The 18,088-nt window shown below is 41.6% G+C and overlaps 1 protein-coding gene across 1 annotated transcript in view; it reads left to right on the forward strand.

The window, feature by feature from the left end:
• The window catches only part of LOC111867293, a 148,235-nt gene that overhangs the window by 114,239 nt on the left and 15,908 nt on the right, over positions 1–18,088 (forward strand). Inside the window, exons 7-8 of the mRNA XM_023857016.2 lie at positions 2,436–2,561; positions 11,070–11,195. Coding sequence (XP_023712784.1) covers positions 2,436–2,561; positions 11,070–11,195 — 252 coding nt within the window. The remainder of the gene's footprint in view (positions 1–2,435; positions 2,562–11,069; positions 11,196–18,088) is intronic.

Raw genomic sequence — 18,088 nt, forward strand, 5'->3', positions numbered from 1 at the left:
TCACGTTGTGAGAAAAATTCTTAGTTTATACTGTTAAAGCAGGTGGTATATATGATTACCACTGAGTTTTAAAGACTGATGCGCTGGTCATAGTAGCCGCGCGTTCTAAGGCATTTATTGTCTTCGCTCGTTCGGACGCTGGGATCGTGGGTTTGAATCCCATTTAAAGCATTGATGTTTGGTGTGTTTCTGTATACGCTTATTCTGTGTTTACGTGTATGTTGTCCTGTGTTTAGGTTGCCGCCTTGGGAAGGGCTGATCATGCGTCCAAGGAGTCCTACCGTTTTTGAAAAGTAATTACGGAACTGGACAAGAGGCCAGGGCTCTGAATGGGCTGGAAGAGCCATTGAAAAAAATTAAAAGACTTATAGAGAAAAGTTGTATCAAACTAGGTCATTTCTAGCATTCGGTACCAGCTCCCGCAGTTCTACATACCGGAGATCTGTTTCAGCCATTCTGGTAGCTCCTGAAACTTCCCTTTTATGCATACATATAGTTGAAAACAAGCTCCTCCTTTCAAATGCTGCAAGTTTCAAGACCATCTACTAAATTATTTCCGGCAGTAGAATTATGAGTGCAAAACCTTGGAATGTACTTATATTGTAAAAGCGAAGTAAGTAAAAAAAAAAAAAAAAGAAAATCTATCGCTGTACCAGGCCGTAAAAGCCCATAGAGTTGTGAGACGTTAAGGGTCCCACATCATCTAGACAATCGGCTCAAAGATGGCGGTAAGGTTGTCAGCCTTACGCGCCGGCCGCGCTTTACTCCCCAGGAAAATTATTTAATTAATTCCTGGTACTCATTTCTGTTAGAGGCTGAGTAAACCCCAGAGCCTAACTGGAAGGATTAGGTCAAGTGAAAAAAAATCCAATGACCTCATCGGGACTTGAACCCGCGACCTTCCGGCTTGTAGCAGAGTACAATATACATATTTTAGGCTACATTTAGGTTCTTTTCAAGCTCTGATAACTTAATAAAATATTTGTAACTTATCAAGACACCTGAAAATGGACGTTTGGGGCCGAAACATGTAGTGTCAAAGTGTATAATGTTAAACTAGAATTAAAATTAAGTAGTGAATAAACAAGTGTTGCAATACTGACGGACGATATATACATATATAATGTTAAGTTATACTGTCCCGTCTTACAACTAACTCTATGAGAGTAACGCCCAGCATTTCATTTATAACGCCACAGCTTGTCACTGTACAGGATTATGTTTCACTTTAAGCTAACTGAAGTCCTCATAAATAATTTTCCTAACACTTCTCCTAATGCCGTCCCATTTCCATCAAGTTCTTCCAAACGTTCGCCACGCTTCCCCAATCAAATTCTGAATGAATTTACTGCCTGTCCTTGACCTTTCAAGTATTCGCTTGTCAACACATTCCTCCACCCAAATTAAGTAGGATCTGTTTATGTCTCTCCATCCGAACACGTTAGTCGGTAGTAACGCTTTATCTTGATAACCTGTACGAATAAATAAGATATTTATCATATAACATCTCCCGACTGCCGTGCCATAAAACGAAGCCTCTTTCAACAAAGGCCACATTTTGTATGTAATCCTTCAGATTGAAGCAGGATTATGTTCTGCAAATTCACTGAGATTTCTGATGTGATGAACAGGACACATCAGTGCGGGTCCGAATTCTCTGTCCCAAATATCCTTCAACAATTTCTTCCGTACTGTAGTTTTTAGCAGGTGTTGTTAGGAGTCACTTAAAATATCATGTATTTTCTCGTGCTACAATTAATGTTCATACAATTGATCCGACTGTTTCGTTTCATGATCATCTATGTGAATTTGTAATGGCTATAAAATTTCGGCAACAAATTGTCGAAGGTGGAAAAGTTGCGACAACTCCAACAGATTTTGGATTTCGTTCATGATTCTACTAACCTCATTGTTTCTTTTGTTTCCTACTCATGGCTAAACCTAGGAATAGAGAAGTGTATCGCAAACTGAGTCCAGATGACCTAAAAATTCACTGTTCATGATCCAGTAAAAAAGACTCGCATGCTTTGTTAATTGTTAGTAACTTGAATTTTAAGAAGCCTTCTTTTTTCATTTTAAAGTTTCTATAAAACTAAGTTAAAGTGACGAAATTTCATGCCAAAAGGTTGACAGTTTCGCCAGTTGATAATTTCTTGGTTCTTTGATTTTGATGGTTAGGGGCTTACAGTCCAGAACTGCCGCACATTTTCTTACTACTTTGAGATGTTTATCTACAAGTTACAATTTCGTTTACCTTGAAATGTGTTAACAGTGAGTAACTGAAGAACGTAAGTCTGGCGAATTATATTGCTCCCATCATTATAATTTAAGGGTCAATAAGAAAACGGAAATAAAATGCATATGAACGTCAGAAGTCAGTTGCACCATATTCACCCTTACGACCACACCAAGGACACGTACCTCCATGCTTGCAGGCAGACAAGTACACGTCTTACGCAGGAGTGCAATACTCGCCTCTGGACATGGCAGAGTACATCTTCTGGACGGGCGATGAGAAGGGAGTAACAATGGCCACAGAGGAATTCCTGCAGGAGGGTCTGGTAAGTTTCATTCTATATATCTTCAATAACAGTAAGCAAAGGGTGGCTTAGTTTTAATACATTCATTCATCTGTAATCTGTCAAGACGACAGGTCCACAATCTCTTCCAAAACATTTCCTCCATTTGATGCGATCTAGAGCTTTCTCCTTTAAATGAAAATTTCCTCTTCTGTCCCCAAGGTCATCCAGTACCTTCTTACGTCTTCTTCCTCGTCTTCTGGTCACTTCTATCCGCCCTTCTATCTTTCCTTCAATAAATTCTTTTAGAAGGCAGTTACCGCGTAAAATACGACCAATCCAATTAGCCTTCCGTTTTCTTATTTCGTGTAGGATATTCCTCTGCTCACTCACTCTAAATAACACTTTTTCATTTCTCACATAATCGGTCCAACTGATCTTCTCCATCCTTCTCCAACACCACATTTCGAAGCTTTCCGGGTGTTTCTGATCTACTGCCCTAAGTGTCCAAGTTTCAGCCCCATGCTCCAAATGTAGCATTTCACTACTTTCTTTCTCAAATTTAAGTCCACTTTGCTAGTGAAAAGATTTTTCTTCCTCCTAAATGCAGCTTTTATCATGGCAATCCTAGATTTAATTTCACACGTACACCTTCCATCACCTGTTAACAAGCTACCCAAATATTTAAAACATTTCACATTCTCCAGTTTTTAATACAGTGTTTGTAAAATTCGTGCCGAGCTAAACTGAAGAGCGAGATTATGTTAATATTTTGTCTGGTCTGTCTTGTCGCACACAATTAGCACCCACTGTATCTGGATTTATGTGTGGTACGGAAATCCCGAAGTGTGGAGGGAAATCCGGAGGAGGTCTAAGTAGAAAACAACTGAACTACTCACAGAAAATTCGAAATATTCCGAAAGAAACCAAAACTACTCAGGGGAAACAAAGTTCTCAGAGGAAGCCAAAGGCTCAGAAATACCATAAAGAAGCAGAAGGGCCAAAGTACTCGTTTGAAACTTAGATACTAAAGAAACACTAAGGTATTGTCATGTGTCCGGGATTCTGTGACTGATAATAATTGGTTTTGGATTGGATGATTGGATTTATAGACACTTATACTATTACACGCATCCGTCAGGAACCAGTTGACACTTCTATAGTTACTGCACCAGACACAACAAACCATTATTATAATCACCCGTTACAGAACAATCGAAACATCCAATGACGCAGAACGTGAATATGGACATTTGACGGGCATTGCGACAATAAAAATGAGACATTTTTAGGATCTCCTCTTTTTTTGCTTGTTGGCAAAGTATTTCAGCTATAAATAACCACGGCCGTGATAAACATATCGCTCTCTGGGAGCAGGAACGAACTAACTCCATTCCAAAACATTAAACTGAAAATGTATTACAGCAATATTTGGTATTCAAATGTTATCTGCGAAACTTTCCACACAAATCCACCATCGTATTCAAAGCTCCTGCATGGCTTTCTTCAGTCTCCTTCAGGGAATTCCAGATAATGCAGCGTTCCGGTACAAGGTAATTCAATAGTTACTCCATTTTTCCGGGATGATCCGTGTTATTGTTCAGCGCGAAACTCCGCTACCAACAGCTATCATAAGAACACGATATCTGACACCAATCTCACGGAAAATACACCTTATTTATTTATCCGTGGTTTATTTAACGACGCTGAGAGCAATCCAAAATATATGATATCGACAAATTCTTTCTTGAGAAGGTAATAATCACTCAGTTGGCCACGAAATGAGTCGATCGCTCATTCAAGAAGACACAAAATTTGTATCTGATTAACTGGAATACAAGCCTGTATACCGTTAACTGAAAAGAGCGGAAAATGAAGGCCGCATTTTTAAGGTATTTAATTTTTTTGTGAAGTAGCTTACATTACATAAATCTAGATTATAACTATAAATACACGAGAGCAAGGTTCCTGGTCGCTCCTCCACGACAATGCCCCACCCCACAAACCGAAGATCGTGCGCGATTTTTTGGCCAGAAAAGGGATCACAGTCCTTGATTTTCCTCCGTATTCGCCAGATTTGGCTCCAGCAGATTTCTGATTGTTCCCAAAAGTTAAGTTGGCTATGAAAGGAGACCGTCACGACACCATCCAGGACATCCAAAGGGAATGGACCGCAGTTTTAAATGCGGCTCCACAAAAGGAGCACAGTGACTGTGTTCGAAAACTTTTCAATCGATTCCAACTATCTACTGATTCAGAAGGAGACTATTTTGAATAAAAAGAATGAAATCTTGAAAATAATTCACTTCTTGTATTTTTAATGAACACAGTCCTAACAGAACCTGGACACACTGTGTATGAATATACTGTTACACAGTTATAAATAATTGATCACATATGTATTTGATTACATAAAATTATTTTAAGGTGAACTGTTTTTGAGGAATTTTATCGACTAAAATTTGAGATTTATTCTTTTGGACAAGTCCTAAATTTAAATTATCCTTATAAATTTTATTGTAAATAAACCTAACATAAAATTTCATCGAAATCCTTCGACTAGCTTCTGGATGAAACAAGAGGACGAAAACCACTATATTATATTTTTCTTTTCTTCACTCCGTGAAAATAATTTGTGAAATTATGGACACTAGAAACAAAGTTAGCTTGAAAGACGTCGTTTAGTAATATGTACAGATCACTTTTTCAGTACAGACGCTTACGCCCCTTTTGCGCCCTCTGTTCTTCGGACTACATTACGGTGGAGAGGCGAGCGATCGACAACCACCATGAAAGTGTAAACATGTTTCTTTTTTTCGCAACGAACGCACCGCACAGAAACGTTGAATCCTGAGATGTGTGTATATTTAACACAGTCTTCACTCTGTTTATTCAGAGTTTCATTCGTAAAACCAACCAACCAACCAACCAACCAACCAGTTCTTTCCTCGTTTTTGCTGGAACACGGAACCTAACAAACACTATGGAAATCTGAGATCAGCCATGAAAAAATATACTAATATCTTCGTTTTCCGTTTCTGATTTTTGGTGTAATTAGAAAAGTTTTATGTCTTCTCTGCTAGTCAAGACGCTTTATCAAAAGTTAGATGAATCTCACAGAGATATTGGGTTTTCGGACTTTATCCATCGTCCTGGTTTTTAAGATAACTAAGAAAAATACGACGTTTCGGAAACTGGATCTGTTTCGGTCCTCAGGTCCTCATTAGGTCCAGTGATTGAGGCTAGCTCTTTCTAAGGGACCCAACAGAATAGGTGTTTTCCTTCACCTGAGGACGGAAACAGATCCGGTTTCCGAAACGTCGTATTTTTCTTAGTTATCTTAAAAACCAGGACGATGGATAAAGTCCGAAAACCCAATATCTCTGTGTGTTATACACCATCGTCAGAATCCTATAGTAACTAGATGAACCGGACTGGGAACGATGTGAAAAGAATTGGTCATGGCTTGTTTAATAAATCTGAGGACTTTCCTGGAGATACTGAAAAGAATACAAAAACTTTTCTTAATGGATGATTACCGGGTCAATATCCCAAATCTAGGAACTCCTTTAAGAAACGGTAGTGACATCTTTCAAAATATGATAAAATTAAAAAGAAAATCGTTTCTTTGACATGATCTATCACCTCCTCACTACGTAGAACAAAATCCGTCGGAGTACAATCGGATTTGCTTTAATAAAAGAAGACGCTCGAGTACTCCACTGTTGCTTCCCTACACCTGCTACACCTAAGTACCACTCGGGAGAGGCCGTTGTCACGAAACGCGCCCGGCTGACGCAACTGTCTTCCCTCCGGTTGTCTCAGCATGTATTAAACAAATCCGACCTAAAGAAATGAATTCCAACTGGGGCCAACTTTCTTCAATAACAGAAAACCCTTCTATCTCCTCCTTTTCCGTCCTCTGCCTAGTGGTTGCTAGGAGACCATGTAAGGTTCTATTTCCATTTCGTCGCTCAATGCATAAAGTGACATGACCTAAACAAACGTATTTAACTAGGCCTACTTTATTCTGTACTCTACCTCCACCACAACTGTTCTCTGTCTGGTGTTTACTAGGAGGCCATGGTATAAATTTCTATTCTCATTTTAATTTCATCGCTCAGTGCATACGTGGTAGAGTTATTAAGTTAGTGGAATGTGGTTTCATCGCATCATATTACAAGGTATTCACATACACTTACACAGACCCACATCAACCCTCAAAATAGTTGCCGTTGGCCCTTATGCAAGTCCGCCAACGTTGATATAGCTGTCGAAAACATTGCTGAAACATATTGGCAGTAAATTCCCGTACGACGCTTTGCGGCCACTGCACCAACTTATTGACTGTCAGTATATGTGTGTGTGGCATTTTCAAAACTTCGTATCATACGGCGCTGTAGAGACAAATGAATATTCTCTACTGGGTGTCACGGGTCGAAGCAATCTCACATCTTTCAAACGAGTTTCTACCTTAAACAAGAAGTTTATATAGGCTTAGTTTCTAGTTCGTAACTAAGACGGTGACGAATCCTGGTTCAGAAATCACGCAATATGTGAATGAAACCTTGCGACTTGGCAGTAGTAACAAAATTGTCTTCTACCCTTCCTTTTCCAGCGATGCATGCGCTAAGTTACAGTTCTGGGACCGTAGTTGAGCGGTGAATGTGTAAGTTATAAAACACGTACGAATGACCCGAAGCAACGCATGGAGCCTTTACTGAATAGAGAAATAGTAAGTTTTCTTTCTTTGTTTTCAATATTCTTTCATTTACTGCATTTCGGCGGCTTACAATTACTCAGCCAGGAGGATTCACAGTTCCATCTGACGGTAACAGAGCTGAGTTTCGAGTACTCTTCATGGTAATGACGTAACAGAAATGAGTTCTCTGAGGCACAAATAATTCTTAGATTTACAAATTAATATGTACCTCTGCGTTCCTCATGTTCATCGTAACGATGGTACTTATCTTAATGCTCGGTAATATGTACTTAAGGAAAATTTAGTGAATTTTGACATGCCAAAGTGTACAGGCCTATAAAGTAAATATTTGTTTAAGATTACTGTCTTCTTGGATACATTATGATAGGCACAATACTGTCACGACTTAGGGGTATGCGATTATTAGACTGGGTTTGAATGGGATGATAGAATTTACTGACCACTTTCACACCACTCGGAACTAAAGGCAATTATAAGGTAATCATCAATCTCCGCACTTTACAGTTCACCGTTACACACACACACACACACACACACTAGTGTTTTCAGTCTTCACTAGTCGTATCCTGGCAACAGATTTATAACAGTCTCACTGTCGTTGTAGCACATATAAAGTCTTCTTTTCACTGCCTAATTCCTTCCTTGCCACCATCTTCGACTGCCATCTCAAGAGACTTCCTCAATTCCAATTCAGAGTCAGAATCAGAGTCAGAGCTACTTTACGACTGTCGGTTTACCGCCAATCAGTTCGTCTCAGCGACAAGCCCCTTGAGACTCGCGACCAGTAATTTTATTTTCCAACTGAACACTTTCAGTTATAGCCCTTATGTGACATCCTCTCTGATGAGAGGATCGGTCTGTCGTTTACAATTGCTGCTGGGCCTCGCCAGCGCAGTCATTCTTAGGCCCGAGTCCCGCGGGACTCATGACCACATTATGGGCTGAAAACCCACTGACGCGACAAGCCGCGCGCGGTTTGTCGAGTGTTGTCGCTCGCGGCCGTTATTTGTATTGCTTTTATGAGCCGCGCGCGGTTAAGTTTTGGAACGCGGCACACAGGCGGCAGAGCTGTCGCACGCCTAATATGAACAACTAACGGACGCGCGCAACAAAGAGCGGCTAGCCGCTCGCGACGAGTCGCGTCAGTGGGTTTTCAGCCTTACTGTCTCAGATTCGAGGCTCCCCCAACCTGGAAGTCCAGGTCCCCGTATTTATATAGCCCAAAAACAGGGTGGCCAAGTTGTACCCCCAGGCAATGGGTTCCCTTTTCGTTGCCTCTTACGGCTCGCAGGGCTACGGTGGAGGTAATCGACCCCGCCTCCACACAAAGTCAAAGTCACATTGCGATTGACTGTCAGTCAGTCTGTAAGTCTTGGTGTCGAGCCCAATCTGGGGCTCATGACCAGATATTTATTACTGCTTGACCGTTACGGTCTTGTTTTTGTGGTGTGCCATCTCTGACGAGAGGACGGGTCTGTTTTTTTATATGCTGCTGGTCCTTGCCAGCGCAGTCTTCCTAGGGTCCGAGTCCCTTGCGACTCGCGACGATATTTTACTGTCTCAGATTTGAGACTTCCCTTTTCGTCGCCTCTTATGACTCGCAGGGAGGTATTCGACCCCGCGTCCACTCAAGTCAAGTCAAAGTCAAAGTCACATTGCGACTGAAGGTCAGTCAGTCTGTCTACCTGCTGGGGATCATGACCAGATTTTTTTTCTTTATATGAAAGTTATTCTCCTGTCCATTTGGGGCGCCATCTCTGACGACAGGTCGGGTCTGTCATTTGTCAGTCATAGTCTGTGTTAGTAAGTCCATTGTCAGTATTTACATATATTTACAAATTTAATCTTAATTCCTATTTATATGTACAATATATACAAGGCCTCTGTCAGTCCAGGCTCAGTACAGTAGATTATGCCCTATTTCTAGTAGAATTAGCTACCACGGCAGTCTAGTCACTTGAACGGTCGTATTCCTGACCGCCGCCAAGTTTAAGCCTTTTATACTTATTGATTCGGGCTTCGCCTTGTCCGATGTTGCGAACAATCTCATTATCATAATGTTGCATAGTCATATACGAGTACGTACGGGCTTCTGAACGCCACACGCCTTCTATCCTCATTACATAGCCTCGGGTCAGACTCAACAGAAAATATCGTTTCCTAACAATTCCTCAATTGTTATAGATGTGTGTTTACCTCGACGTTGCATAGAAACGGCAGTTATTCGATTGTCGCTTGCGTATTTGTTTCCGTGGGAATGTGTTCACTGAATCGTTGCCCAGCAATGTACTTCTACTCTGAATTTACTACTCCGGCTTTTGGGCATCATGTCACAATACTACATGGCGTTACAACCCAGAAGACCGCAATCTTAACTCTCATCCAACCAGAACCTCAGATTTCTTCCTATCAGTACTAAACGCTTATGTATAGTCATTACACGATGAAAAGTACAAGAACTGTACCGAATTCTTCAGTCACAAATAACAGTTCATATTGATATAAAAGATGTGAAGGTCTTTAATCAGCTTATACTTTGTAGTGACTTTCTTTGAAGACCTTGCCGAGCACCAGGAAGTCCCCCCCTCCTCCAAATACATATCTGCAAATTAATTTTGAACTTACATAGTACATGTCTCTTCCATCCTACAGATCGGAGCAGTATAGCACAGGTCTTGAGTCAGGGGTCAAGACTGAGTGTTACACCTTCAGTAAGATCAAAAGCTACGAAATAAGCATACAGGATCTATCTTCGGTGTCAAAGGATGGATACCGCGTTGGGTACCTCAGAAAGTTCCGGGCCCCTAATTCGCGTTATAAAAAGTACAGACCATTGACACTGTACAGATTTCAAAATGAAATTTAAGTAATCTCTTAATAGCTAGACCGCACAAATATTACGAACTTGGCGTTACAGCTGTACCAGGGAAAGTTCACACAAATTGCGAAACTTTAAAACTTGCGTAATCCCATGTAAATCAATTTCCTCTCTAGGCAGGGAGAAACAGCCTTTTATGTTTACGAGGTTGATTCAAATAAGAACTTGAAACTCCGTTTCAACCCATCAAAACGTATGGGCCCGAGAAATATGACAGCTGGGGATGATTCATATTGTGGCGTATAGACCCGTTACTAAGAGGCGATTCTTTAAACAACAGCCGTTGCTATGCAATAGGCAAATAAACAAACGTCCGTTTCTAGGCAACGGTCGAGGTATTATTGAACTACAAGTACAACAGAGGAAATGGTGTTTTCTATGTGGCTCATGGCGAAATGTTATAAGCAAGGTCAGTCGAGTTCCGGAGTTGAGGTAGTTGAGTTGTCAGCAGTTCAGTTGAAAGTCAGCCTGTGAAGAGAAGGCTAGGGAGTTGGTGTGAAATGATAACCAGCCTGGGACTCAGTTAGTTCTCAGTTGACAACAGTTCTGCACTGGCGGCTGTGACAAGAGGACCTAAGTGCGGGAAGCAGAAGAATCTCTCTCGGTAGAAGTCATTGCCAGGAAACGGCCAGTGGAGACTGTAATAGACTGAGAACACTACTCTGGTTGTGTCAGTAATCTGTAAAATGTAGTTCCGAGTGGTCTATACAAATCCATTCACTAATTAATACCCCGTCTATAGTCACGTAACACTAAAAATGTGACAATATTTATGATAAGGGTCTTAATTATTTGTACAGTCCTCGTCAGATTACCTAAAAATTAATCAAGGAGTTTAATGATGGACTAAATATGTCGTTGGAAGAGCATAAGGAATGAAAACGTAATTGATATGTATTTTTTCTCGTCTAGTGCAACACAAACGAGATTATGTTTTGTTCATGAGCAGATGACGCGTGAGGAAGCTATCGCCTTCCTGCAGGAGATCAAGATGAACCTCGAGTTCCTGCAGACGCACTACACACAGCTGCAACACAACAAGGAGCAGCAGCAGCGGCAACGGCAACAAGCTAAGGTAACTGCAGGGCACTAATAACCTTCATACGTCTGTTTCACTGTACGCTTGCATTTTAAATTTAGTCGTGCCAAGCGTGCGAAAAGTATCCGAAAGTGCTTCTTATTTCATTTATTTGTCTACGATAAATTTAATAATGTTTTAATTTGCTCAGATTTATAATCATGAAGGTTCCATCAAGTGCAACAATTTAATATTTAAAAATCCTTTATGTATTTCGGCCACTATTGGCCATTATCAGAAGGCAAAGCCAACATTTACATGCATGATATATCGTGTCATAGCGTTGGCTGTTCTTTCTGATGATTGCCAATAGTGGCCGAAATATGTAAAGAATTTTAAATATTAAATTGTTGCACTTGATGAAAACTAGATATTTATTATGACCGAGAACTTCGCTCATAATTGATTATGGGTATTTCAAAATTTTACATTTAGATATTAATTAAATTTTATCGTAAATTTATAATATCATATTCCACTGTCTTGGATGTTCAGTACTGTGTTTACGTTGAAATTTCTGGAGTCTGGCAGCGCCAAAATCTGGAGTTCTGAGGCTTAAGAGCAGTCATTAATTTTAGTTCGGGTACAGGAAACCAGACACGCCTACAGGAGTCAGTGAAAAAGCCTGATCAAAACTCGTTATATTTGCCTGCGAATGAGAACTACGCAAGCGCCATTATGACGTAGTTGCCTTGTTCCCTTGTGAGAGATGGACTGGCATGTATCACTCAGCACCCGAGAGGACTCGAAATTTTGAAACTCCAAAGTGGGGTTCCACTTCCTCAATCTGCTGAACTGTACAGGCGTGATTCTTGCACGCTCCGAAGCCTAGTTCACTAAACACGTGTAGATTCACTGAAGTGGACTGTCGGTTCAAATAAGAAACTGTAATTATAAGCATTTAAGTACAATAAATGAAAGAGTGTGGTTTGGAGAACAATGCAAGTGAATCAACTCCTTGTTTACTGACGATTTCCGACATCGTTAACCTGAGTCTCATGCTAACCGACCGAGCTAGTTTCCCGTAGCTGCCTACCTACCTTCATTAGTTCTGTAAGGACAAGTTGCAGTGGCCCCCAGCCTAATTTTTTTCCTTGGCACTACAGCACCAGTGGGCCTAGGCCTGCCTCCATGAACTTCGTTCACTTCGGTTTTTCTTTATCTTACACATTCGGTAGGACTCCTTGGGCGGGTGATCAGCTCGTCGCAAGGCCTCTACCTGTACACAAACACAGAAAAACGCATACACACAAACCAAACATCCATGCCCTGAGTGGGATTCGAACCCACGATCCCGGTTTCCAAGCGAGCGAAGACAGTACATGCCTTAGACCGCTCGGCTATCGTGACCGGCAGCCTAACTAATTACACCTTATCAATACGTCAAACCATCCGAAGGTGGAAATAGGTGCAGCAGAGATAGCGCCATTCCGACCAAGCCGATACTACAAAGGAAGGTTGCAACAGATCGGTGTCATGTTGAAGCAGTTTTTCTTTTTAGTTTCTTGGGGTGAGACTGAGTCCACTTAGCACGTCGGCCACTAACTGGCCTAGTCTAGTGTACCATCCCTGGAAGATAGATGATGAATATGGAGCAGTCGGTGGAATGAGAATAGGCAGGGGAAAACTAAAGTACTCGGAGAAAACCTACTCCAGTGTCACTTTGTCCACCACAAATCCCACATGTCCTGACTTGGGACTAAACCCGCCGTGGTGGAAAGCCTGCGACTAACCGCCAGAGATTTGGCACGGCCAATATGTGGGAGTAAATAACTAGGGCCTAGGCTGCGGTAAACCTTGGCACTCGCCCGAAGAGACTGAACAAAATGGCGAAATTCCTTACTCAGAATAACCGGTCTCCAAGATGAGATTTGAAATCGGGACCTCCAGAATAAGAAGCGGGCTGCCGACAGCCAAGGCGGTCGGTCAAGTGATGCTCATAACTCCTCTACTATACAGCAATATGCGGTTTCGTTGAGAGCTTACTTTTGAAAGCACCTGAAAAACTTCAAAAGTGAACTTTCAACAGAATATCAAAGACACGTATATTCTTGGTCTCTAACGTTCTTTTTGGGGGAAAAACAATATAGTTTCAAAATGTCTTCCTGAAAATAAAAGTTTGAGTATATATTATCACATTTTATTTGTTACTCTACATGGATGTTGAAGTTTAACCCTCATCGTAAGGGAAAGACGAAAGTTCTGATTCTCTTAGAACAAAGTGACGAGGAGAACATTCGGAATAAAAGACTGGAATTAGCAGCATACTGCGAAAATGGCATACTTAACGAACTTCATAATTTGCATTTTAGTAAAAGAAATATTTATGAAATCGAATTAATGAGGAAGAGATGAACTTGGCATGTAACAGGCGAGGGGAGCAATCAGAAAATGCGCCAAGTTTTCATCGGAATTCTTAAGGGATGGGACCACTTCGGAGACCTCGACATAGATGGGAAATTCGAGTATTGAAAAATAAATCAAATGCAACTGACTGATCTCCACACGATCTAGAGCTTATGTCCTTTTTCTAGTATTTGCCATTTGTAGAAATGGCTTAGAACCGAACTGAATCTTCGTACAAAACATTGGCTGTAGGAAAGCAACATGAACCCCAACGGGCTGTTTGCCAGATGGATGGACAGACATGAAAATTCCAGTACGTTTTCACTTTATGACAAAGAGCATAAAACGTGTGGCGTCCCAGAAGGAAAAGTGTTTATTTGCATGGCAGACAAGGGGCAGCTGCAACTGCAGGAGAAATATTCAAGCGTAACATCTTGACAGAACCGCAAAATTACCGATATTTAACCGCCTAAAGAACAGTGATTAGTAGTGTATCTACCACTTACTTAAGGTAAAAAAGTAGAGTTGTCTCTGTGCTTAACTAATTATGTACTACACCTTGAAGACGTATGGGGGAGTGGATGTATGGATCCACATTTTCTTGAACTCGGCATTAGTTGGAGGTGAGTGGTGAGCTTAACGCCCTGGCCACTTTACCCCTGTGAAAGAGCCCGGTACCAATTGTATAGGAGGCTATGTGAACCCCAGAGCCGCTCTAGACGACATGGAGAAGTGAAAGTGCTTGACCCTACCGGAACTCGAATTCCGAACTCTCAGTCGTCCATAGCCAGTCGCTAAACCGACTGCACAAAATCAGTACCACAACTCGCGTTAACATAATAAAAACCACTGCAATTTCCATGCAGGGTGTATGACTTCCATGACTTCCTGGATAATCACTGATTATTTTCCTAAATGTCATTAAATGGCTAGTCCTTTTAATGGAGACGTCGTTTATTTATTTTTAGACGAAAATTACATGTTTATGCAAATATATTATTTAGTCGAAAGCTTCTAAGAGAATTATACTCTTTCTCCCATCCAAAATAAGGTGTTACTCACCCACGGCTTTCCCTTTTCCCTTAATCTTCTACTAATCTTGGTTCTCTTTCGCTCCGTCGTGCCTTGGAGAGATAAGGGCACGTGCACAGTGCGCATGTCTGTCACACTAGCTTTCTCCGAAACCTGAACTGTAATATTACCGTGAGCGGGTCTTGCCACATTTCATATGCACTGGAAAAATGAAAACGCAGATTTGAGATTTTGGAGAATAGAGTTCTGGTGAGAGTATTTTGATCTCTAAAGAATTTAAGAGTAGGGATTAGAAAAACGACAATCTTCACGATTTAAGTCATTAAAGGTAACGGTAAAGGTAAATCTATCCCTGTAGCAGGCCGAGGAGGCCCATAGGTTTGTGAGACATCGAGGCTTCCACATTTTCTACACAATCGGCTCACAGATGGCGGTGGGGTTATCAGACTTACTCGCCGACTGCCATTTACGCCATGGAAGTTTCCTGGTACTCATGTCTTTTAAAGGCTGAGTCGACCCCAGGGCCATAGTTGGGACGGAAGGATTTGGTCAATTGAGAAAATCCAATTACCTCATCGGGAATCGACCACGCGACTTTCCGGCTTGTAGCACAGTGCTTTAGCCAACTACGCTACTGCGTGCTCCTTTGTGTCATTAGGGTAGCATTAGGGTAGGGTCACGATGGACTGAACATGTTCAGTCAGAGAAAACAAAGAAACAATTTGTTTTTCGTATAATGGGAACTCTGAAGTTAAGAAAAACAAAAACAAAAATTACCTCTTTAAGAGTCACTGCCCTTTCTAATATGAGATGTCTCTTTGGTGAATCTGACAAAACTTCTACATTCAATTTCCACTCAGAACAGCCAAGGGTGGTTTATTTTAAAGTCCTAGTAGCAATTTTTATCAAAACATATTACCTGTATTGCTTCAAGAAAGTGATGGAACATTCTGAAACACAGAGATTCAGAATAGGTACATATACAGGCCCATAAACGAAATCCTCGGAGGAACCTGCAACCTCTAGAGGGCGCGCACCTCGGGTGGCGCACGAGGTAGCCCAACTGGTAAGGTAGGCCGGTCTGAATATGTTGAATAAAGACTCGCAGACCAACAGGGGGCTTAATTGTTGTGACCTATCCTCTTTCCAGGGAACATAAACATTGAGAGAGAATTTTTTCCGGGATACGCGGTAGCGTAGTTGGTTGAGGCACTATGTTACAAGCCCGAAGGTCACGTGTTCGAGTACCTCCCAGGAAGATTCCTGGTACTCATTTCTGTTAGAGACTGAGTCGACCAGTGGGCCATAGTGCGGCCGGCGCGTAAGGCTGACCTCACCGCCATCTGTGAACCGATTGTCTAGAGAAAATGTGGGAGACTCGCGTCTCACAACCCAATGGGCCTTCACAGCCTGTTACGGGGATACTTTTACTTTTTTACAGACCCATAAACACATTTAGAAATAAACGTGTTTCTCATTTCTAACAGAATACAGAAATGTTCACGTAAGGATAGCACCTATACCGAACCGAACCGAACCGAACGAGCCAATACGAAGCGAGATAACATCGTACAAAGGTCGACAGGTCAGGCGAAGTGCAAAGTAGCGACAATAATCTTATATCTACGTCATCCACTGTACAGTCATGCAAGAGAACGTGGAACAGTACAGCCCACAGGGTACATTTGCATCGGTTTATGGTAAACAACATATGTATTCGTTTCCTACTAGGTTTGTGGAGTATTATGTTAAACAACACTGTATCTGTTCGGATGTTATTTAGCGCTGAGATGAGGTGTAAACTTGTATGTTTCTTTCATTCAAATTTAACGAGAAGGCAATTAAAAGACGTGTAAAGACAAATATATCCTCCCTGTACACGTATGGTACATAGTTGAACAAAATGGACGAAGTGTGGTCCGCGAAAGTCAGTTACTTCCGCAAAGATGTTCATATATTAACAACAACACAACCAGCTATCGATTTGTTTCTTCCTAAGAAATATAGAAAAGTTATTGTAATCGAAATAAATAATAAAAAAGACAATCAAATAATGTAAATCGGTATTTCGAAGAAAATATATTTTGGTGCCTGTAATTCATACATGCGGAGCCTATGTCATGTTGCCACTCACTATACCTACAACTGGGAATAAGATAAACCTATTGAAGCTCATTCCAGATTCGGTTTAATGTGTATTCTTGTATCTTGAGAACATTAAACGGAGTTTGCGATATCGTGTCCAATTTAATAATATTAAAACTGTACTTATGTCTCCTGGGGTACGCATTAAGTACGTCTGGTGGTTGTGAGTGATTTATACAGAGTTTAAATTTGTAGGTAAACCCTCTTTTGTTAGTCTTCCTGACTGATGGTCATATCCGAAATAGTCTCATTGGGCCCCAGAGCAACACCACTTGCACACGTCGGGTACCCTGAGAAGCGGCAGAGAACTGTAATTCACACAAAAGTTGCCGCTAATCTGTTGAACCAACATGACAACATTAGCGTCGCTTCATATCCGGTTGTGAAATTTTATGTGGTAATATGTCCTTTAAAAATATTGTGACATGATGCCTGAACGCCGGAAATGTGCAGTCAGAGAAGCACTGCAGAGACGTCCATTGCTAGACAACGGTTCTTTAGGCACGTCTCCTGCGGTAACGGATAGGCTTGTGGAAACCAAAGCGTTGCTACGAAATTAACACACGACTTGATACGGAAGGCCTTTACCGTGTCAACGGACAAGCAACAAACATTCTCCTAGGATACGGACACTATATAAGGGGCAGTGCAGCTAAGAATTCATTCAGATAATAGAAACTGGAGTAACTAATGAGTGAGGTAACCCCGTGTGGAGGCGGGGTCGAATACCTCCACCGTGACCCTGCGAGTCGTAGGAGGCGACGAAAAGGGAAGTCTCAAATCTGAGACAGTGAAATATGGTCGCGAACCCGTTATAATTATGCGTCACGAACCCCAGGATAAGTGACAATATTCAGCACTTGTTAAGAATGAAAACAAAATCATGACTGGCGATTTGATGACTAGTTTTGGTCCAGACTTTGAGATTAGGTCTGTCAAGGACCCAAAGAAATTGGATTCCTTACCCTGTTGCGTCACCTGAAGAAAGGAGCAGAGCCAGTTTCCGAAAAAAAAAGTGTAATTTACTGAAAAGTTGGGCAGTGCCCGAAATATACGCACCGCCCTCAGGAACCTATAGTGTTTAGCTAAGTATGGAGACAGAATGTGAATATACCCACAGATAAAAGGCCGCGCTCTAGCTCAAGCAGTTAGTCGCTGGTTTCTCACTGCGGCGACCCGGGGTCTGGTCAAGAGGGATTTGTGGTGGACAAAGGGGCGCTGGGGAGGATTTTCTGCGAGTACTTCGGTTTCCCCTGCCAATCTTCATTCCACCAATTGCTCCACAATCACCCTCACCTATCATCTGGGGCTGGTACAATAGGCCAGAAGTGGCCGCAGTACAAGGGACTTAGTCTCACCCCACTAGC

This window comes from Cryptotermes secundus, unplaced genomic scaffold (genome assembly GCF_002891405.2).
Source record: "Cryptotermes secundus unplaced genomic scaffold, Csec_1.0 scaffold1475, whole genome shotgun sequence".
NCBI lineage: Eukaryota > Metazoa > Arthropoda > Insecta > Blattodea > Kalotermitidae > Cryptotermes > Cryptotermes secundus.